The sequence below is a fragment of the Lithobates pipiens genome, unplaced genomic scaffold (genome assembly GCF_037356315.1).
Source record: "Lithobates pipiens isolate NorthernLeopardFrog02 unplaced genomic scaffold, aLitPip1_a1.2 Scaffold_18, whole genome shotgun sequence".
In the NCBI taxonomy this organism is placed as follows: Eukaryota; Metazoa; Chordata; class Amphibia; order Anura; family Ranidae; genus Lithobates; species Lithobates pipiens.
The window spans coordinates 380,414,311-380,437,605 of NW_027507758.1; the positions used below are offsets into that span (position 1 = coordinate 380,414,311).

General features: G+C 41.3%; 1 protein-coding gene across 2 annotated transcripts in view; it reads left to right on the forward strand.

The window, feature by feature from the left end:
• The window catches only part of MYOM2 (myomesin 2), a 235,516-nt gene that overhangs the window by 140,268 nt on the left and 71,953 nt on the right, over positions 1-23,295 (forward strand). For both annotated transcript variants that reach the window (XM_077487771.1, XM_077487772.1), the window contains one exon: positions 5,000-5,187. In XM_077487771.1, the coding sequence (XP_077343897.1) occupies positions 5,000-5,187 (188 nt within the window). The remainder of the gene's footprint in view (positions 1-4,999; positions 5,188-23,295) is intronic.

The window sequence follows — 23,295 nt, forward strand, 5'->3', positions numbered from 1 at the left end:
GGCCCCGAAAACCAAGAACCGCCTTCAGGTTTTCTAAGGGCGTAAATATTTGACTTCACTCCTCACTACCTATTACAGTTTTGAAGGCCATAAAATGCCAAGATGGCACAAAACCCCCACAAATGACCCCATTTTAGAAAGTAGACACCCCAAGCTATTTGCTGAGAGGCATGTTGAGTCCATGGAATATTTTATATTTTGCCACAAGTTGCGGGAAAATTGCAAACTTTTTTTTTTTTTTTCACAAAGTTGTCACTAAATGATATATTGCTCACGCATGCCATGGGCATATTTGAAATGACACCCCAAAATAAATTCTGCTGCTTCTCCTGAGTACGGGGATACCACATATGTGGGACTTTTTGGGAGCCTAGCCGCGTACGGGGCCCCGAAAACCAAGCACCGCCTTCAGGCTTTCTAAGGGCGTTACAGTTTTGAAGGCCATAAAATGCCAAGATGGCACAAACCCCCCCCAAATGACCCCATTTTGGAAAGTAGACACCCCTAAATTTAGGGGTACACTAGTGAGACTAGGTAATAAATGGCGGGTGCCCTGAAACTATAAAAAAAATAACTAACCAACCAGCGTCACCTGTAACAGTTATATGGTGATCACTGGTGAAAGGGTTAACTAGGGGGCAATCAGGGGGCTTTATGCGGTAGTATATGGGGGTCCCTGGCGCTATAAAAAGCTGCGGCGAACCTAAATACCTACCTGCCTAACTAGCGTCACCTGTGACACTAATACAGCGATCAGAAAAACGATCGCTTATTAGGCTGGGTTCACACTGGAGCGATGTGGGAACGCCACGAATGCGCGGCGGGTTCCCGCATCACATGCCTCCCGGCGGCAGTTCACACTGCCCTATGCGAACTGCTGGGAGTGTCAGTGAAATGTTAATGACACCCCCAGATCAGTTCGCATATCGCAGTGCGATCTGCAAACTCGGATCGCATGGTGTGAACACCCATGCGATCCGATTCTGCTGCGGACCAAAAAAAGGGTCCCGTGCGAGTTTGCGGCGGATGCGACACGAATTCAGCCATACTATCTGTATGGCTGAACTCGAATCGCACAGAGATCGGATGTGATTTGCACTGCAGTGCGGTGCGAATCACATCCGTTCTCATAAACCGCTGCAATGTGAACCCAGCCTTAGTGACACTGGCGACGGGGGGTGATCACGGGGTTAAACCTTTATTGGGAGGGTTAGGGGGGTACCTTAGAACTAAAGGGGGCTAACCCTAACTGCCCTAACAGTTATTACAGTCACAAATGACACCCGCCGGGTGATCAGGGGGTTAAACCTTTATTAGGTAATAAATGGCGGGTGCCCTGAAACTATAAAAAAATAACTAACCAACCAGCGTCACCTGTAATAGTTATATGGTGATCACTGGTGAAAGGGTTAACTAGGGGGCAATCAGGGGGCTTTATGCGGTAGTATATAGGGGTCCCTGGTGCTATAAAAAGTTGCGGCGAACCTAAATACCTACCTGCCTAGCTAGCGTCACCTGTGACACTAATACAGCGATCAGAAAAATGATCGCTTATTAGGCTGGGTTCACACTGGAGTGATGCGGGAACGCCACGAATCCGCAGCGGGTTCCCGCATCGCATGCCTCCCGGCGGCAGTTCACACTGCCCTATGCGAACTGCTGGGAGTGTCAGTGAAATGTTAATGACACCCCCAGATCAGTTCGCATATCGCAGTGCGATCTGCAAACTCGGATCGCATGGTGTGAACACCCATGCGATCCGATTCTGCTGCGGACCAAAAAAAGGGTCCCGTGCGAGTTTGCGGCGGGTGCGGCGGGTGCGACACGAATTCAGCCATACTATCTGTATGGCTGAACTCGAATCGCACAGAGATCGGATGTGATTTGCACTGCAGTGCGGTGCGAATCACATCCGTTCTCAAACCGCTGCAATGTGAACCCAGCCTTAGTGACACTGGCGACGGGGGGTGATCACGGGGTTAAACCTTTATTGGGGGGGTTAGGGGGGTACCTTAGAACTAAAGGGGGCTAACCCTAACTGCCCTAACAGTTATTACAGTCACAAATGACACCAATGCAAAAAAAAAAAAAAAAAAAAAAGCAATTGGTGTCACTGTGACTGGGGGGGGGCAGGGGTAATTGGGGGGGTGATCGGGGGGTAAAGGGGGGGTGTGAGTGTGCCTGGCATGTTCTACTGTATGTGTGGTGTGTTGGTGCAACTCACCGAACCTCTCTCCTCGGTGCCGGAACGAAAAATACCGACACGGAGGAGAGAATACATCACTTCCTCTCCTGTGTTTACATTACAGGAGAGGAAGTGATGTCACGGAGGATTTCCATTCGTCGAGAGCGATCGAGAGGGGGTGGCCATGAATGAATGGCCGTCCCCTCATCCCGGATCGCTCTCGAAGGAATGCCGACCGCCGCAGGCACGGGGGGGGGGCCCGATCGGGCCCCCCACCCGCGGGCAGGCAGGGACTTATATATACGCCCATATGCCTGCCCGTGCCATTCTGCCGACGTATATCGTCGTGCGGCGGTCGGCAAGTGGTTAATTGATTATGTTGATTCTGTAAATGGCCTTTCCTGGGACCTGAGAAGATGGCTGCAATTTCACAGCTGCAGCAGTCACTTACCATTAAAATGATAAAGGAATGCACAGAGTAATTTATGAGAGCCAGCAAGTCTGATATATCAGATTGGACTTACTCTGCACAGGCAAACTTTACTATTGTTCAGTTTTAATCTCATTTATTTTACTGTTGCTTATTGACTGTTGTGTAATACCTTTTCTCCAAATATTTTCTTGCACTGTTTTACTTTTGCTTTTTTTATTATATTAAATCATTTAAAACATTAGGTTGAATCTCTGAATGCTCTAATCAGAAATTTAAAAATGTTTGCCTCTGTAAAAGCATCTGCATTTTAAAACTCTGTTTTATTACTGTTTGGGCATGGCAACTAGTGTCATAGACATTAAAACTGGCAGGCAAAACAGACACTTTAAAGGATAAGTCCACCCTAATACTAAAATCTCTACATCTAAAGACATCCTCGATCTAACACTAACCTACAGTATCTAGCCCCACAAAAAAGAAGGTATACACACTGTACCTTTTTTTGAAGCCGATCCGGTCAGGTCTCCAGCAGCAGAAGCTCTGCCAAGGACACAGCCGAAACGGCTGTGAAATGACTGGGGAGGGATGTCACTCATAGACTTACTATGGGGCTTCTGTTATTGGCTGTGTCCTCTGCACCCGCCTGCCTAGCGAAGCCACAGCTGACAGCTCAGCATGGGATCGGGTTGGATCGACTTCAAAAAGGTAATGTATAATGATTTCTTCTTTACAGGTTTAGTTTTAGATAGTGGATATCTGTAGATGTAAAGAGTTTAGTGCTAAGGTGGACTTATTCATTAACCACTTCCCACCCAGCCTACAGCAGAATGACGGTCGGTGAAGTGTTTTAGTTATCCTGAGTGGGCTTTATATGATGGTCAGCACAATAACAAGCCAGTGCATGCCCACAGGGGCATGTAGCGTGGCAATCAGCGGTGTGGTGTGTCAGTCTGACACACCGCATCTCTGATCTTGATCTCTGAGCCTGATCTCTGATATAGGCTCTTTATTACATGATCATCTGTGTCCAATCACAGCTGATCACAGTGTAAATAGGAGGAGCTGTTTATGAGCTTTTTCTCCACACGCACTGACAGACTCGAGTAGAGGAGAGCCGATCAGGTGCTCTCCAAACAGGGGGGTCTGCGCTGAGTGCTTATCAGTGCAGCCCCCCAGGATGCCCACCCAGGACCACCAGGGATGCCCACCCAGAATCACCAGGTATGCCAATCAATGCCCAATAGGGATAGCACTTAGTGCCCATCAGTGATGCCTGCCAGTGCCTTCTAATCAGTGCTGCCTAACAGTGTCACCTGTCAGTGCCCATCAGTACCAACCAGTGCCACCTATCAGCGCACATCAGTGCCCACCAGTGCCACCTATCAGTGCACATAAGTGCCCACCAGTGCCACCTATCAGTGCCCAGCAATGCCACCTATCAGTGCCAATCAGTGCTGCATAACAGTGCCCGTCAGTGCTGCTTATCAGTGCCACCTATCATTGCCCATCAGTGCTGCATATAAGTGCCTCATCATCAGTGCCCATCAGTGCCACCTCATCAGTGCGGCCTCATCAGTGCCAATCAGTACTGCCTCATCAGTGCCCATCAGTGCAGCCTCATCAGTGCCCAGCAGTGAAGGAGAAAATGTACTAATTTACAAAGTTTTGTAACAGAAACAAAGAAACATTTTTTTTTTCGAAATTGTAGTTTTTTTATTTGTAGTGCAAAAAATAAAAACCCCAGTGGTGACCAGATACCACCAAAAGAAAGTTCTATTTGTGGGAAAAAAATGATAAAAATGTAGTTTGGGTACAGTGTTGCATGACCGCACAATTGTCATTCAAAATGCAACAGCGCTGAAAGCTGAAAATTGGTCTGGGCAGGAAGGGAGGAAAGTGCCTGGTATTGAAGTGGAAAAGGTCAGAATTGCAGATGGTGTGAATGATATATGTTTCCAATAAAACAGGTGGTGGATGCCACCGAGTAAAGGGTTAACTGCAGCGTTAACCTGCCCCAGTGATGATCACTTTGAATCTGTTGGCACTTAGATTGTGGTCCCACTAGATAAAATATTTCTGCACAGGGTGAGGCTGAGAGTGTAATATGTCACACAAGGTGTAATAAATAGGAGATAATATTGCACACTATAACAGCTTATAGTATACTTAAATTTTACTTGCATGTACTCTGAAGTATTACTATTTATTGCATCATCACCACTATGTTCTATTATTGCAAACATTGTAGTCAGCATATTACATTTTTTATAGTTCAGAAACTGATTAAGCAATTTGAACAATTTGATTGTTTCAGCTACTCTGTACATATAGGAAATGTTTATCTCAGGTGGCATTGTCAACATCTATGTGTCATTTTTCAGCTGCTCCATCTCACCCTTACGGTATTACCCTATTGAGCTGTGATGGTCATTCAATGACGCTGGGCTGGAAGTTACCCAAATTCACTGGAGGATCTCACATCACTGGATACTACATTGACAAACGGGAAGCTAATCACCTCAACTGGCATGAAGTGAATACCAGCCTAATTACCCAAAGAATTTACAAGGTTAGTAAGACAAAAGAGATGTTTTTATTTAAAATATTTTACATTTAACAAGTCTAGACCTGGAGCTTTGCATTGGTGTGTAAATACCAGCCATTGGGAAGTTATGCTTTCATAATTCGAATAATTTGAACATTGTGGTATCTAAGTCTGAGAAAGTTACACGTTTCTAAGCTGTCTATCTCATTTTAAATTGCATGTCAAGGCATTTTTTTTACTGAACATTCAATTCAAGAGCATTGAACTTTACAGGATTCCATCATCTAGGTCTTATAGGTATCAATACTGAAAGAGAGATTTAAATTTAAAGTAACATTAAACCTGCAGGTTTTTTTTTTCAATTTAAATAATAAACATGTTAAAGTTACCTGCTCTGTGTGATACTTTTGTACAGAACAGCCTTCTCTTCTGGGGTCACCCCTCACGCCAGGTTTCTTCTCTTGAGCGAGTGTCCCATAAAAAGTCACTCCTGAGCCACCCTGTCTGCGTCCAATGACACAGACCGGGAGGCTCGGCCTCGTCACAGCATTTGATTGACAGAAGCAGAGCCAATGGCTATCAATCTGCCCAGTTAGGATGAAGACAGTGATGAGAGCCGCTGCTCTCATGCACTTTGCTGGATTGGGGTCAGGTAAGTATAGGTGGATGGGGGGATCCTGCAGCACAGAGTGTTAAGTCAAATCTTAAGGCTTTAGAACCATTTTAATTCTTATAATTAACTTCAACCTGTTAACTGAGTATATTGTATGCTAAACTTCAACTCCAGCCAAAACTTGTTTTTTGTATTGTAAGGCCTTAGGCTTTAATATTTAAATTTAATTTCATGTTGAAAAAAAATATTATTTTTATTGAACATTGTTATTACATTTACCTATCGAAAATACACTTTAAGAACATCTTAAAAGCATACAAAATTTAACAATTTCATATTTATTATCCAGTGCTTGAAGCACATTCAGTTTAGAACAAATATATGGCATTTTAGCTTCCATAAAGTGTGGTAGGAAAACTTTTGCTCTCAAAGCTAAATCTTCATTCTTCACTTGTCCTACTTACTCCTGCTCAAAAATTCAAATTTAACCCACGTTCACATCGGGCCATTTTGACATGCAATTTGACATGTCACCCATAGAATACATGAAGGTAAAAAAACTTGAGCTTTTACAACCCCTTTAAAATCCACCAAAAATGGTGCCAACAAAAACAGAGATTTTTGTGAAAATATAGGAAAAATATTTGTTATAGTTGTCCTTACATTTTTTGAAGAAACTTAATCACCATGACCAGTGATAAGTGCCTTTGTGCCTATTAGTAGATATGTGCATCCATTTTCGTCTGAATACATTTTCGTCAAAATTTCGGGTATTTTTGTTATCGTTTTAACAAACGATGATGAACTGCAGAATCCAAAAACTGAAAGATCCGACATAAACAAATGCTTTATTTTCGTTTTCGTTGTGACAACAGTTCGATATAGATAAGAGATTCGACATGACGCTAACAATAGCAATCTGTGTCCATTGAACCTGTGGTCGAATGTGCCTAACCGCTGCTCTATTAGTCCAAGATTATTCTACATAGAGAGAAAAGATTTGACATAGAGAAAAAGGATTCAACATTATAGAGACAATAGCAAAAAAGGTTGAATGTGCCTAACCTAACTCAATTAGTCCAAGATTATTCGACATAGAGAGAAAAGATTTGACATGAAGATTTGATGAAGCAGTCACCGCGAGTGATCAAATGCTTCGCCCATAGGCTATAGAAGAATTCTAATGTTGGTTGACTAGTAATAATAATAAATATAATTATTACTAGTGTCATACAACATTAGAATTCTACTATATCTTGTAGACGGAACATTTGACAGGAAATGTATGATTGTGGCGTCGTACAGTTTAGCTGCTCCGTCTAATCTTCATTTGACAGACACCATAAGGACTTCAATGACAGATTCGACCTTAATTATTTTGGATTTTCGGACAGATGCATTTTTTAACTAAACAAAATAAATAAAAACGAATTTTGGGAGTAACTAAATAAATGTATTTTTTGGACGAAAACAAAGTTCCGAAACAAAATATTTCAGTGTACACATGTCTACTTATTAGCACTCATTAATTAAGCCATATTCTTTCCACTTAAATTGTAAGTTCACCTTTACAGAAAAATCTGTAAGGTGAACTTACACAGGATCCCCTCTTCACCCCCTTTCCCCCTGGTCCCTCTGACCTGGACTGCGCAATCTTCCATTCTGAGCCCCGATATATCTGTGTCAGGAGTCAGGGGCTGAGAAACTTCCTCAGCTGAATGCTGAAAAAAATACCCCGTCTGGAGGGACGTTTCGGAGCATTCTTACATATATCCCTGTATGTTGTGGTCGCTCAGGTGCCTATCTAATAGTTTTTTTAAATTATCGATGCTCGCCACTGAAACCACTGCCTGTGGAAGAGAATTCCACATCCTTACCACTCTAAAGCCGCATACACACGGGCGGACTGTCTGGCCAACTAAGTCCGTCAGACAATCCGACAGACAGTCCGTCCTACTTTTGAATGAACGGACTTGACCACACACGATGAACAGACAGTCCGTTGAAAGCTTGCGCGATGACGTGTACAGCACGTACGACAGGACTAGAAATACGACATCCAATACACTGCAATGCAACCTTCGGCCGTGTAAATCCTTTCTGAGCATGCGCCATACTTAGTCCGTCCAACTTGCCTACTCACGAGCGGACTGTCCGCTGAAACCAAAGTTGGACGGACAATATTACGGAAATTCCGAAAGACTTAGTCCGCCAGACTGTCCGCTGAAAAAGTCCGCTGAAGCCCACACACGAGCGGACTGTCCGCTGAAATGTGTTTCAGCGGACTAAGTTGGACAGACAGTCCGCCCGTGTGTACGCGGCCTTACAGTAAAGAACTCTCTATGCAGTTTAAGGTTCTTCATGAATCCAAGCTTGCATACTATTGATGTTAGACTAACTGATCTGTAATTTCCAGGGATGTATCTTGGCCCTTTTTTAAATATCGGAGCTACATTGGCTTTTCTCCAATCTGCTGGCACCATTTCAGTCAGTAGACTGTTCGTAAAAATTAGGAACAATGATCTGGCAATTACTTGACTGAGTTCCTTAACCACTTCAGCCCCGGAAGATTTGGCTGCTTAATGACCAGAGCACTTTTTGCGATATGGCACTGCATTGCTTTAGCTAACAATTGTGAGGTTGTGCGACGCTGTACACAAACAAAATTGATATCCTCTTTTCCCACAAATATAGCTTTCTTTTGGTGGTATTTGATCATCTCTGTGGTTTTTATTTTTTGCGTTATAAACAAAAAAACAGCAACAATTTTGAAAAAAACACAATATTTTGTACTTTTTGCTATAATAAATATCCCCAATTTTTTTTTAAAAATATATTTTTTTTCTCAGTTTAGGCTGATATGTATTCTACATATTTTTGATAATAAAAATCATAATAGGTGTATATTGATTGGTTTGTGCAAAAGTTATAGTGTCTAAAGAATAGGGGATAGATTTATGGCATTTTTATTATTATTTTCTTTTTACTAGTAATGGCGGAGATCTGCAATTTTTATCATGACTGCGACATTATCGCAGACACATCGGATACTTTTGCAACATTTTTGGGATGATTGACACTTATACAGCGATCAGTACCTGATTACTGTATAAACGTCACTGGCAGGGTAGGGGTTAACACTAGAGGGCGATCAAGGGGTTAACTGTGTTCCCTGACTGTGTGTTCTAACTGTAGGGGGTGAGGGTTGACTACATGAGATGACAGATCATGGTTCCTAGCTATTAGGAACTCACGATCTGCATCTCCTCTCAGAACAGAACAGGGATTTGTGTGTTTACACACACACACACACACACGTCCCTGTTCTGCCTCTCGTGCCTGTGATCGCTCATGGCTGGCGGTCATCGTGTCCACCCATCACAAGTATCGACACCCTCCCAGTCTAGCGGGCACATGCACGTGCCTCCAACGGCACGTGCTTGCCTGCTATGCCACTTTAAGGAGCCGACATACAGCTACGATGGCTCATGGGATTGTGCCAATCTGCCACAGTATAATGACAGCCGCTGATCAACAAGTGGTTAAGAACCCTCAGGTGCACGTCATCTGGTCCAGATGACGTATTAATGTTACGTTTTTCAAGTCTATTTCTAATTTAGCCATGAGGGTGCTTCCGGTGATGTGTCATCAGGATAAACATTGCAGCTTTGGTTACTGAAGCCCAACGTTTCCCTTGTGAAGACTGAGGAGAAGAATACATTCAATACCTTTGCCATGTCTCCATCCTTCTACTTTACTTTAATATGCGCCACCAATCAGAAGCAGCATAGCCCATCCTGTCAGCTGGGAAGAAGATGCATGGATGCCGAGGGGATGTCTAAGCCCTAGTCTCCTTATGCGGATATACTGGGGCTCAGAACAAAAGATTGCTGTGGTCCAGGTCAGCGGGATTAAAGGGGGGGGAGTAAGGAGGGGGTCCTGTGTACGGTCACCTTACAGATTTTTCTGTAAAGGTGACCTTACCCTTTAATGTTAGCATACTCTCATCTGTCTTATTTCTCTGAATGCCCATCCATATGTCTGCAGGTACCTTGATTGGTCAAAGTTCATAAAATCTGATTTCTTGGTGAAATAGAATTTGGTGTACCATGTGTGATGTTTCAAATAAAACAAATTCCACATTCAAGTAATTTTGAACGATGCTGAGCTGAAGGCAACTTGAAAGAGCACTTTAAGTTAAATGGGATTTAACACAATTGTGGTACTCTTTTTAGATGACAGACTGATGCATTTAGAGTTCATATGCCAGGAACACAGCAACTAGTAGATTTTAGCAGTCATCAATCTGTCAGAATTCAATGAGATAATATAGCATTGTACCCTCATGAAACAAATTACATCTGCAAGTAATTTGGACAAAGCAGATCTAATAGTACTTTCGCACAATTATTTTAGAGCTTACTCTGTCTCCCAGTGATGAATCTTTATCTCTTGAGCAGCTATTTGCCAATCTAATAGTTTCCTTAGTTTTTAATCCTATGAATCTTTTTTTTCTGTAATTATGTATTATTGTAATAGTATATGTAATAAATTCCAAGGGTGCAGGTTAATTTTACATTTCCACAATTCATTTTGTGGCAAATATGATTAGAGTATTAAAGGGGAAAAAAAGACAGCAGTTTTTTTCATACAGTGTTTTGCTGACTTCAGCTAGAAATATTATTAAACACACCCATGACATGGCAGGTTTAAATTAACTACCCACCAGCAACATAAACACATTATGGGATGTGATGAGGATTATTTATGATAAGCTACAGTGTGAAAGTCTGAATTGGAACCTTTATATTTTAACTACTGAGGAAGTCAACAGGGACTAGATAAACCTAGGCATAAAGTTTAATAAAAAAATGTATAAGTAGGCATATGTTCAATGAAACCAGCAGGGGCATTGCTAGGTCTACAAAAGATCTAGTGTTAGAGCCCATAGCAGCGAAGTAAAGAAAGTCATATGCTTGGGCGGACTTACACATGTATATAATATACATGTGTGTGTGTGTGTGTGTGTATATGTATATATACACAGTTGTTGTTCTCATAAGTTTACATACCCTGGCAGAATTTATGATTTCTTGGCCATTTTTCAGAAAATATGAATACGTGTTTGGCTGAAGCCATTTATTATCAGTCAGCTGTGTTTACTCTTTTTAAATCATAATCACAACAGAAACTACCCAAATAACCATGATCAAAAGTTTATATACTCCAGTTCTTCATACCCCCCTTTAAGATCAATGACAGCTTGAAGTCTTTTGTAGTATTTGTGATTGAGTTTCTTTATCCACTCATATGGTAAAGCTGCCCATTCCTCTTTGCAAAAAGCCTCCAGTTCCTATAAATTCTTGGGCTGTCTTGCATGAACTGCACATTTGAGATCTTCCGGAGTGGCTCAATGATATTGAGGTCAGGAGACTGAGATGGCCACTCTGGAACCTTCACTTTATTCTGCTGTAGCCAATGACAGGTCGACTTGGCCTTGTGTTTGGGATCATTGTCATGTTTGAATGTCCAAGTACGTCCCATGCGCAGCTTCCTAGCTGATGAATGCAAATGTTCCTCCAGTATTTTTTGATAACATACTGCACTCATCTTGCCATCAATTTTGTCAAAATTTCCTGTGTCTTTGTAGGTTACAGATCCCCAAAACATTAGCGATCTACCTCCGTGTTTCACAATAGGAATGGTGTACTTTCATCATAGGCCTTGTTGACTCCTCTCCAAATGTAGCATTTATGGGTGTGGCCAAAAAGCTAAATTTTGGTCTCATTACTCCAAATGACTTTGAGCCAAAGAATTTGAGGCTTGTCTCTGTGCTGTTTTACATATTGTAAGAGGGATACTTTGTGGCACTTGCGTAGTAATGGCTTCCTTCTGGCGACTCGACCATGCAGCCCATCTTTCTTCAAGTGCCTCCTTATTGTGCATCTTGTAACAGCCAGACCACATGTTTTCAGAGAGTCCTGTATTTCACCTATAGTTATTTATGGGTTTTTCTTTGCATCCCAAACAATTTTTAATTTTCCTAGCAGTTGAGGCTGAAATTTTATTGGGTCTACCTGACCATGGTTTGGTTTCCACAGAACCCCTCATTTTCCACTTCTTGATCAGCGTTTGAACACTGCTTATTGGCATTCTCAATTCCTTAGATATCTTTCCTGTTTTATACAGTTTAACTACCCTTTCCCACAGATCCTTTGACAATTCTTTTGCTTTCCCCATGACTCAGAATCCAGATACGTCAGTGCCTCACTGGATGAAAGATGTAAGGGTCTGTCAGGAGTCCAGAAACTTATTGACCTTTTATGCACACACACTAATTACAAGCAAACAGACCACAGATGAGGATGGTTACCTTTAGTAGCCATTCAAACCCATATATATATGTAAAAGGCCAGTATGGTGGCCGGAATTTATGGGAGGAGCCCGGAGGAGTAATTGATCAGCCCGTTCAGCTGTGTTCCTTATCAGCCAGTACGGTGGCCGGAATTTATGGGAGGAGCCCGGAGGGGTATTTAATCAGCCCATTCTGCTGTGTTCCTTGTCGGTTCCTGTGTGCAATACCCACCCTCCCATCCCCTTTTTAGGGCATTTCTCAAGGCATCATACTCCTCACAGAGTACTCATTTCACTTCATTTCATGTTCATTTAATTTAATCCTCATTTCTTATCTAGGGTATGCCCCCTTATTTTGGTATACCGTACGTTAGACCAGGGCACACCTGCAGGTCTGTTCAAGTGGTAAGTTTATGTTAACCCTGTTTGTCATCGTTATACGTATCGGTCATAGGGCTCTGAACCATAAATATATATATATATATATATATATATATATATATATATATATATAAAGAATATATAAAATATTGTTATATACCTGAATGCAGACCCCATGGTTTGTTATTATCGATATATACACTACCGTTCAAAAGTTTGGGGTCACCCAAACAATTTTGTGTTTTCCATGAAAAGTCACACTTATTCACCACCATACGTTGTGAAATGAATAGAAAATAGAGTCAAGACATTGACAAGGTTAGAAATAATGATTTGTATTTGAAATAACATTGTTTTTACATCAAACTTTGCTTTCGTCAAAGAATCCTCCTTTTGCAGCAATTACAGCATTGCACACCTTTGGCATTCTAGCTGTTAATTTATTGAGGTAAGCTGGAGAAATTGCACCCCACGCTTCTAGAAGCAGCTCCCACAAGTTGGATTGGTTGGATGGGCACTTCTGGCGTACCATACGGTCAAGCTGCTCCCACAACAGCTCAATGGGGTTCAGATCTGGTGACTGTGCTGGCCACTCCATTACCGATAGAATACCAGCTGCCTGCTTCGGCTGTAAATAGTTCTTGCACAATTTGGAGGTGTGTTTAGGGTCATTGTCCTGTTGTAGGATGAAATTGGCTCCAATCAAGCGCTGTCCACTGGTTATGGCATGGCGTTGCAAAATGGAGTGATAGCCTTCCTTATTCAGAATCCCTTTTACCCTGTACAAAGCTCCCACCTTACCAGCACCAAAGCAACCCCAGACCATCACATTACCTCCACCATGCTTAACAGATGGCGTCAGGCATTCTTCCAGCATCTTTTCATTTGTTCTGCGTCTCACAAACGTTCTTCTTTGTGATCCAAACACCTCAAACTTGGATTCATCCGTCCACAACACTTTTTTCCAGTGTTCCTCTGTCCAATGTCTGTGTTCTTTTGCCCATCTTAATCTTTTTCTTTTATTGGCCAGTCTCAGATATGGCTTTTTCTTTGCCACTCTGCCCTGAAGCCCAAAATCCCGCAGCCGCCTCTTCACTGTAGATGTTGACACTGGTGTTTTGCGGGTACTATTTAATGAAGATGCCAGTTGGGGACCTGTGAGGCGTCTGTTTCTCAAACTAGAGACTCTAATGTGCTTATCTTCTTGCTTAGTTGTGCAACGCGGCCTCCCACTTCTTTTTCTACTCTGGTTAGAGCCTGTTTGTGCTGTCCTCTGAAGGGAGTAGTACACACCGTTGTAGGAAATTTTCAATTTCTTTGCAATTTCTCGCATGTAATAGCCTTCATTTCTAAGAACAAGAATAGACTGTCGAGTTTCAGATGAAAGTTCTCTTTTTCTGGCCATTTTGGTGACCCCACAAATGTGATGCTCCAGAAACTCAATCTGCTCACAGGAAGGTCAGTTTTGTAGCTTCTGGAAGGAGCTAGACTGTTTTTAGATGTGTGAACATGATTGCACAAGGGTTTGCTAATCATCAATTAGCCTTCTGAGCCAATGAGCAAACACATTGTACCATTAGAACACTGGAGTGATAGTTGCTGGAAATGGGCCTCTATACACCTATGTAGATATTGCACCAAAAACTAGACATTTGCAGTTAGAATAGTCATTTACCACATTAGCAATGTATAGAGTATATTTGTTTAAAGTTAGGACTAGTTTAAAGTTAGCTTCATTGAAAAGTACAGTGCTTTTCCTTCAAAAATAAGGACATTTCAATGTGACCCCAAACTTTTGAACAGTAGTGTATATATATATATATATATATGAGTTATATAGAAACCCAACTGTTGCTCACCTTTACCATATATAAATTAAATAAGTTTGATATAAGGGAAAAAATAAAACAAGAGTCATGGTACAGGAAGAGATGTCAGAGGCTGCAGACATGGTGCAGGTGAAGATGTCAGAAGCTACGGACATGGTGCAGGAGGAGGTAGTCAGAGACTGTGGACATGGTGCAGGAGGAGATAGTCAGAGTCTGTGGACATCATGCGAGGGGAGATGGTCAGAGGCTGCAGACATGGTGCAGGAGAGCAATAACAGGAGGTAGTCAGAGGATGCAGAGGGGTAATACCCAGCCATTATGAGAGACCTCACAGAGATGACACTGCTGATTTATATTTAAAAATGGCGCCGCCCGTAACTGTGCATGCAACTACTCTGCCCAAAAAGGGCTGAGCATGTACCTCCTGAGCAGCTTTGTTGTAGGGAGCGTCTGACCAGCCCCATCATACACTGTGCGTTCCAGCTAAAATGTGCATGGTATTTCCGCACTTCCATCTCTGGTTGTTCTATTTGTTTATGCCTGCGCTGTAAAGATTGTTGAGCCTTTTGAGCCACAATAGCTGACTAGACTGTTCAACACTCAGATGAGACGCAGTTAGCTGCCTGCACATATGGTCACTCTGATTTGACTCACTTGTCAGCAGCATTGTTATTACCGGAGGAACAAGCAAAACTGGGAGATCACGGAGGCTATGGAGCCTTTGGCGGCTACTGTGAGAGTCTTTGGGCTACCATTTGAATTACCCGCTTTCTTCCTTGTTCAGTTTCCTTATACGAGTAGTGATTATATGACTATATGATGTGACCCTGTTAACTGTGCATGTTGCAGTAGAATCAATAACGATTGGGAGGAAACAAATTACTTTTTACACTGTTCCTGTGTGTATACCAGGCTTCTTATTCACGTACCCTCCTGATAAGTCTTTATTGACAATTGTGGTATCTCAGTTCGAACATTAGCACTTGCTTGGCTCAGATTACGGTTCACTAATTATTCTTTAAATATCAATTAGGAAACATCCTTGGAATATGGACACTGGGAACTGCAACACGTCTGTGATGGACATTTAGTTATACATCTTTACTAATTACAAGTTCTTGAAATAGTGTCTGTTTTCCTATGTTAATGTTTTTAAATTGGGCTGGGCGTATGTGGGGATGTATATGAGTGGGGCATATTGGTCCTGCGCCTTATTGTGACAACGTTGTCATGTCTTGTATGTATGTTTTTTAATTATAAAACAAAAAGGCCTTCGCGCTACCAAAAAGATGTCCCTAAACAACTAATGAAAAATACACAATAAAACACACAAACAAATGTATATTCTAAATGAGAAAAAAGAAAAAGTGCTCATAAAATAAACCTGCTGCAAAACCTATTCGTGTTCACATTACACCAAAAAAAAAGCATTAATAATAAACAGTGATCTTGCTCATTGGCACATTAGCAATCAACCTAAATAGTGTTGTGACAATATATAGTAGTCCAAGAAAAATGGTCAAAAGGATGAATAGTGGGTATCAGATGATAATAAGACCCCAAAAATATTATATCAAAAATAAATCAGATTAAAACAAAAATAATCAGAGTCCATATATAAATATATGCTCATATGTCAAAGAAAAGTCCACTTCTCAATTATATCATATGATAGACTTAACTTCCTTCTATACTGGATATCCAATAGGAAATGAGCTCACAGAACTCTCACCTCAAATATGTAAATAACCAGCATCCACACCAGGATGCTGGTCCAGCCTTCAATATGGCATCCTCGTCCAGGAATGATACACCAAGTATTGGGATTCAGTGATTGATAAGCCGTGTCCGGCCCTATATGCTCAAATGGTGACCAAAATCACCACAGGAGGAAGAGAAGGAAAGTAATGCCTCCAATAGTGTAGTAAGTTAATTAACCGCATAAATTATTAAGTAAAAATGATTGGACGCTTATATAAAAACAACATAAAAAATACAGAATATGGCGTTCTAAGCGCCTTCTCACTTCACTTCAGGTATCCGGTCTACACCCACCTCCGGCCACTCCCTGTGCATTAAAAATGCACTGATTACTGTGTAAATGTCACTGGCAGGGAAGGTGTTAAACACTAGGGGGCGATCAAGGAGTTGAGTGTGTTCCCTCAGCGTGTTCTAACTGTAGGTGGGTTGGGCTCACTAGAACATGACAGAGATAACTGCTCCTGATCACTGGGAGCAGTAGATCCCTGTCATCTTGCTAGGCAGAACAGAGAAATGCTTTGGTTACATAGCATCTCCCCGTTTTGTCTCTCTATGCCATGATCGTGGGCCACTGGCGGACATCAAGTCCACGGGACCTGCGGGCACGCTCCCATGGCAGGCACTCTCCTGTGGTGTGCTGCGCGCGGCTGCCTGCTAGCTGTCGATGATGGAGTGACCTACGGGTATGTAATTTTGCACACCCGTGCCACTTTGCCAATGTATATCGGCGTGAGCCGGTCGGCAAGTGGTTAAACAGTTAAATATAAGACTGTTCATTGCATAGAGGGTTTTAGATGGTCCAAATGTACTCTACTGTGTCTTTTCCAACCAGCCCTCCATAAATATCCTACTTGTGTGAATCTGGTTTTAATTTTTTTGGGCTCTTATGCTGCAGCATAGACTGCCTATATGTCCCCTTCTGTACATAGAACACTCTCAAATACAATGTCAAATGTCAGGTAAGGGTTATCAATAATCGTAAACAAACCAGTTTGCATAAAAAAGGTTTACAACTGGGTAGGCTACACCTACAATTTAGGCCCAGTTCACACTGGTCCGACACGGAAGTCGCACGACTTCCGATCCGATTTTGTCCTGCGACTTCAGGTCCGACTTCGATGTGACTTCAATGAACAGGATGTGACTTTGATCTGACTTTGAGATGATTGTGACTTGTTCTTTGACCAATCAAAACAATTCCTTTGCTTCTGGTACTGAGGAAACCTCATGCCAAATTTATGAAAAAAAAAATGGCATGGCCCCCTCAGATACATACCAGGCCTTTTGAGTCTGCTGTTGATCCTGAGGGGGAGCCCATACTAAAATAAAAACAAAAAAATGGCGTGGGGTCACCCCAAAATTCATGGGCGGTGATTGCGGGGTTCTGCGGGCAGGGGGCTTATCGGAAACTGGAAGCCCCCAGCTCTTGGCCCCTCCTACAAAAAACAAGAGACGGTTTTTGACAAGTCTTTTATTAAAAATGAAGAATGTGATCGCTCCAATGTGTCTTCTTCCTCCGGTCTTCTCTCTCCTCTGATGTCTTCTTCCACCAATGTCTTCTCCCTCTGGCAATGTCTTCTACCTCTGGTGATATCTTCTCCCTTCTCTGATGTCTTCTTCCTCCAGTCTTCTCTCTCCGGTAATGTCTTCTGCCACTGCCTAAATATAAAAAAAGAACAGTCCTCCTCTGATGCTGGCTGCTACCATGGTATCAGGTCCATTGTCTGCCAGTTCTTATATAGCTACGGGGAGTTGTCATCCAGTGACGTCACCCGGGGACCTCACCACTTGTGATATCACTGTGCCCTGCCAGCCAGGCGGTATGCTCGGATAAGGGTATGGTATAGATTTTGTGGGGGACCCCATGCCGTTTTGTTTTTTTGGCGTGGGCTTTCCCCTCAAAATTCATACCAGACTGAAGGGTTTGGTATGATCTTGGGGGGAATCCAACACTGTTTTTTGTTTTCGTTTTCTACGGTGCATTTCACTTTCAAGATCCTCAGAGCACAAGTCGCATGCCACAAGTCGGATCAGATAAGATGATAATCCAACTTGGATGCAATTTACTTTCAAATTAATGGGCTGAAAACATGTCCAAGTCAGACCAAAGTAATGCATGAACCTTTTTCAAAGTTGGACCAGTTAAGACGGCTCTAATAGGTTGATTGATTTTGACATGTCATGCGACTTGTGCTCTCAAAGTCAGAGCATGTGTTGGACCAGTGTAAACCGGCCTTTAACCTCCTGGCGGTATGATTCAGTCTGGAATTAGGTGCTGAAAGCGGTACAATTATTTTGCATGGAAATCTGGCTTTTATTTTGTAGTCCTGTAATTCTTAGGAATAACACTCTTAAATCTCTTCAAACCAGAGTCTAGCAGACATCCCGGGTATGGTAAAGTTTATAATATAATAAAGAATAATAAAAATTATTCAATAATGTAATCAAATCCTAAAACACTGAAAAAGGTACACTTTTTGGTTGCTATGGACAATCTCCAAACTTCAGGCAGAAAAAACAGTATTTATAACATAAAAGTGCATGCAGGGCATTGCACAGACCACTAGGGACAAAGGGGGTGTGTCATTTTTTAATACAGCACTGTAATCTGTAAGATTACAGTGCTGTGTGTGTTTTGTGTCTTTTTACTTTTTTGAATTTGCCGCCGTTCTCCGCTCCCGTGCACCGTAACGCCGCAGGGAACGGAGCTCTGCGGCATTCGGCACTGAGAATCGAGCGGAGGACAGCTTGATCACACAGCGCGGGGGACATCGCTGGATCCAGGGGACAAGGTAAGTAACTCCCCCTGTGTCCTCCCCTGTATCCAGCGATGCGATCCCGAGTCTGGCTCGGGGTTACCGTTCCTGCTAGAAAATTCCCAACCCAAGCCAGACTCGGGATTACCGCTAGGGAGGTTAAGGTGACTTTTTAGTCTACTGAAATGTTTCTCAAGAAAAGGCTAGAAGTTTGGTTTATTATTCTGTTATCAATACCAGCTTGTATGGTTAAATAGCTTCATGGTAACATTTGCATATAGGTTCACTTTAACAACTACAGTAGGGTAAAGATAAACTTTGTAGCATCCATGAGGCTGATCTATGAAAATATTTGTGAACATTAACAAGATTCACGTTATTTATGCCATCATTTGAAAAGAAAATCCCTGTCTTTATATGTTACTCAAACATGATTAGACTGTGGAAATGAAATATAGCTCTTTGTTTAAGTAAGCTACTTTAGTAATTTAGCCTTGTTGTGTTAAATATGAATTATGGTCTAAACTAAACCTAACCTAATTACAATTTCACTCCAGTATCTGAGGTTAAGAATAATAATGATATGCAGGATGTTGACTTTATTTGTTACAGGTACTTATATAGCGCTGTCAATTTATACAGTGCTTTACATATATATTATGCATTCATATCAGTCCCTGCCCTCAATAATCTTACAAGCTAAGGTTCTTTATGTACATACATACACATACTAGGGCAAGTTTGGACAGGAGCCAATTACCCTACCAGCATGGCTTTAGATTATGGGAGGAAACTAGAATACCCGGAAGAAACCCACACAGGCACAGGGAGAACATGACTTGATATTTTTCCTTTCTGCAGTATACATGATTTTGTTTAAGCATTAAATACCCCAATTTAATAAAGCACAGCTTTAGAGCAAAACATCAAAAAACTGGTATGTTTCGCAACCAGACTGTCTCTAAAATGTTCCTGATTTTTCACCTCAGCTGGAAATAAGTGTCAGCAAACTTGCACTTGTTGCCACAATTTTTTGCCTGTGCCCACCCTGTTTTTCGATCATTAGAAGACTGATTCTCATTTTATCTTCATCATTACATCATCATGATTTAAACCTAATGTGGAAGTAAAGGCTACATATAAATATGCTTAGTCATGTCCTAGTCACGTGCTCTTATGGTCTACGCATGTAATGCGGAAGATACGGCTTCTTTTGCAGGGTAGGGTAGGAGGGTGCCCCAAAAATGGATGGGCAATGGAAGCTGATGAGTGACATTACAGCTCCCGGGAATTCAGCCTCTTATTTGAATATCCCATGATACAAGGGAGCCAGAGCTTCTGCGTCACTTGACTTGATTGGAGTGGGTATGAAATAAGGTATTTACACAGATCTTTCTTACCAGCACCATACAGCATAGGTAGGAGGAGGGGGAGGGGTGATGGAGCAGTGGTTTAAGCATAATTATATGTAGCATTTTCTTACACTTTGAGGCCGGATTTACACTGGTACTACACGACTGTTGTAGACTGTCGATCCTACTTTACCCTGCAACATCGATCCTACATCAGTCCTACTTCAGTCCTATTTCCATCCGACTTGAATGAACAGGATATAATTTTGTTCCAGCTTTGCGATAGTTTGACTTGTTCTTTGACCAATCAAAACAATTCCAGTGTGACTTAAATTCCTTTTCCTGCTTCTGTAATCACCATGTCAGATGTCACAAGCCGGATGGTTAGGATGAGGATCTGACTTTGATCCAATGGACTGAAGTAGGACCAAAGTCTGACCAAAGTAGTGCAGGAACCTTTTCTAAAGTTGGACTGACTTGTGTCAGATCAAATAAGATGGCTCTCATAGGGAACTATGATTTGTACACATCATGTGACATGCGCTCCCAAAGTCGGATCATATGTCGCACCTTGTATGTCGCCTAGAATAGAATAGACATCTACTATTGGTTTATTGGGGTAGAGCTTTTATTTTCCATTACTTTAACTTGCTAACTTTCTATTTCTATTCCTGATTTTTCCCATACTACACCATTAAGAACAACCAAAAGTCAGTGAAATGATGGTGGTAGTTTACACATACCTCTAGTAATTACAGAGTACCCCAAATATCTTATGCATTGTTATGTACAGAAAATATCTTATAATAATAATAATTTAATAATAAAAATAATAGGGGAGAAGAAGACCATAAGGGAAATGGAAATATAAACAGGCAGTTTTATTATAAGAGATCCGCTGAGGCAAAATAATCAACTGCACACAAACAGGAAAGAACACATCAGGGTAACATGTTACTTTTACACATTAAAAAACCTTTTAAGTTAATAATACTGGCAAATAAAAAATGTCATCCTCTAAAAGTTTCCAAGATATAGCATATGCAATTTTAGCCCACTAAGTAAGTTTCCTTATAACTCTTTATTTGTAAGTATAGAGTTTTCTGAGTCAAAGAATTAGAGATAAGGTGAATTGAACTTGTTCTCATTGCTACAGCAGTTATATTGACGTGAAGCCCGAAAAGAAAATCAGCGCTAATCCCTAGAATATTATGCTGATTTTGTTATGATTATTAAGACATTAAATTCACAAAAAGCATATCCTTCAGAGCTGTGTGATAGTACCGGCAATAAATGTATTTCCTTAATGTTGTTTGTTTATAATTACTGCAATTGTTTACAGGCTCGTCGTTCACAAGCTCATTACAGTATCAGTCAGAGAAATACCATAGAACCAGCATGTTCTTATTGATTATACTCTGTTGAATTTGCTTTTGTTCATTTATTTTAATGATTTAAAAACAGGACGATACATACAGCTCCAGCCGCAGTATTAAAAAAAAGGAAAAATAATTAAACAGTGGTTGGTTTTAATAGGGTTCATTTATTAAACCTAATGTTTAGGGATGCAAAGGATAGAATAGTTCCTGCCTGCTAACAGTTGATTATATAGATGTCAATATTTACCTATTAAGAAAGTGAGCCTAAACAGCTGATGGCTTGACATGAGCAACACCACTTTATTTATTTTATTTTTTATATATAATTGCTCCAGATTTATATTGACAGGAACATACAAATCATAAAATTAGCAACTGGTTTCTTTGGCTTTTGGATAATCATGCATCATTTATCTGTGTATGGACCAGAGACTCAATGTCCCCTATATTGTCTGGAACCTGCAAAGCTATTTTCATTGTGTATCTGTTTCCAGCCACATTTTACCAAATACGACTTTATTTACTTTGGCTGATTCCAGTGCCATTTCATATTTTTTGTATACCACAAACATCATTAACAACTTGCCACACGATTTAAAGTATTTAAAGGCTAAGTTCACCTTATTTTCCCCCTAAAATCCAGCTCCCCTAGGTGCCAATATACCATTAACCCCCCTGAGTCTGGCTTGGGGTGAAAATTCAGTACCATTAGTGGTAACCCCCGATCCAGACTCGAGATCGCATCGAAGGATCTAGGATGAGTGTGCTTACCTTATCCCTTGGATCCAGCGATGTCTCCCCGCAGTGCGAGCGGCTCGTCCTCCGCTCGATCTATCATGGAGCCGAGCTCTGTTCCCTGTGAGCGTTGCGACGCATGGGGACGAAGAATGGCGCCAAAGTGAAACACACACATTACATACATTATAATGTAATCTTACCGATTACATTGCTGTATGTAATTATTTCATATCCCTTTTGTCCCTAGTGGTCTGCCCAGTGCCCTGCATGTAGTTTTATATTATAAATACTGTTCTTTCTGCCTGGAAACTGGAGATTGTTCATAGCAACCAAAACTGTCCCTTTACATCAAAAGGGGTTTTAGACCAGCTAGAAAACAGCGATAATAAATTAGAATCACTCGCAGAATTGAGCGACAGTGATTTGTGGGGAGATACGTTGTCAAATACTAAAAAGTAATGACAGCGACAATTCTGCAACTGAGCAAATTTCAGTGTTTTTGATTTGATTACATTATTGAATAATTTGTATTATTATTATATTATTATTTGGTACAATTCTTTATAGTTATTCATTATATTTTAATTTATGATTTTGTTTTTCAAATTTTATCATACCCAGGATGTCTACTAGATTCTGGTTTGGACAGATTTAAGTGAGTTATTCCTAAGAATTACAGGCCTACAATGTAAAACGCCAAATTTCCATGCAAAATAATTGTACCGCTTTCGCCACCAAAAATCTGAAATAATCATACCGCCAGGGAGGTTAATGTACCTCTGTTGCACAAAAATACAAGTTTTCTTTGATTTTGAAAACAAGGCCTACCTCATCCATGGCTATATTTCACAAATCCCTACTCCCTGGTATACAGACACGGACAGACTAGCCAGTACAACACAGGAAGGAGTTTACCAGCTGACCTCATTAGCACACCTTCACCCATCAACTACATTTTCACAGCACCTC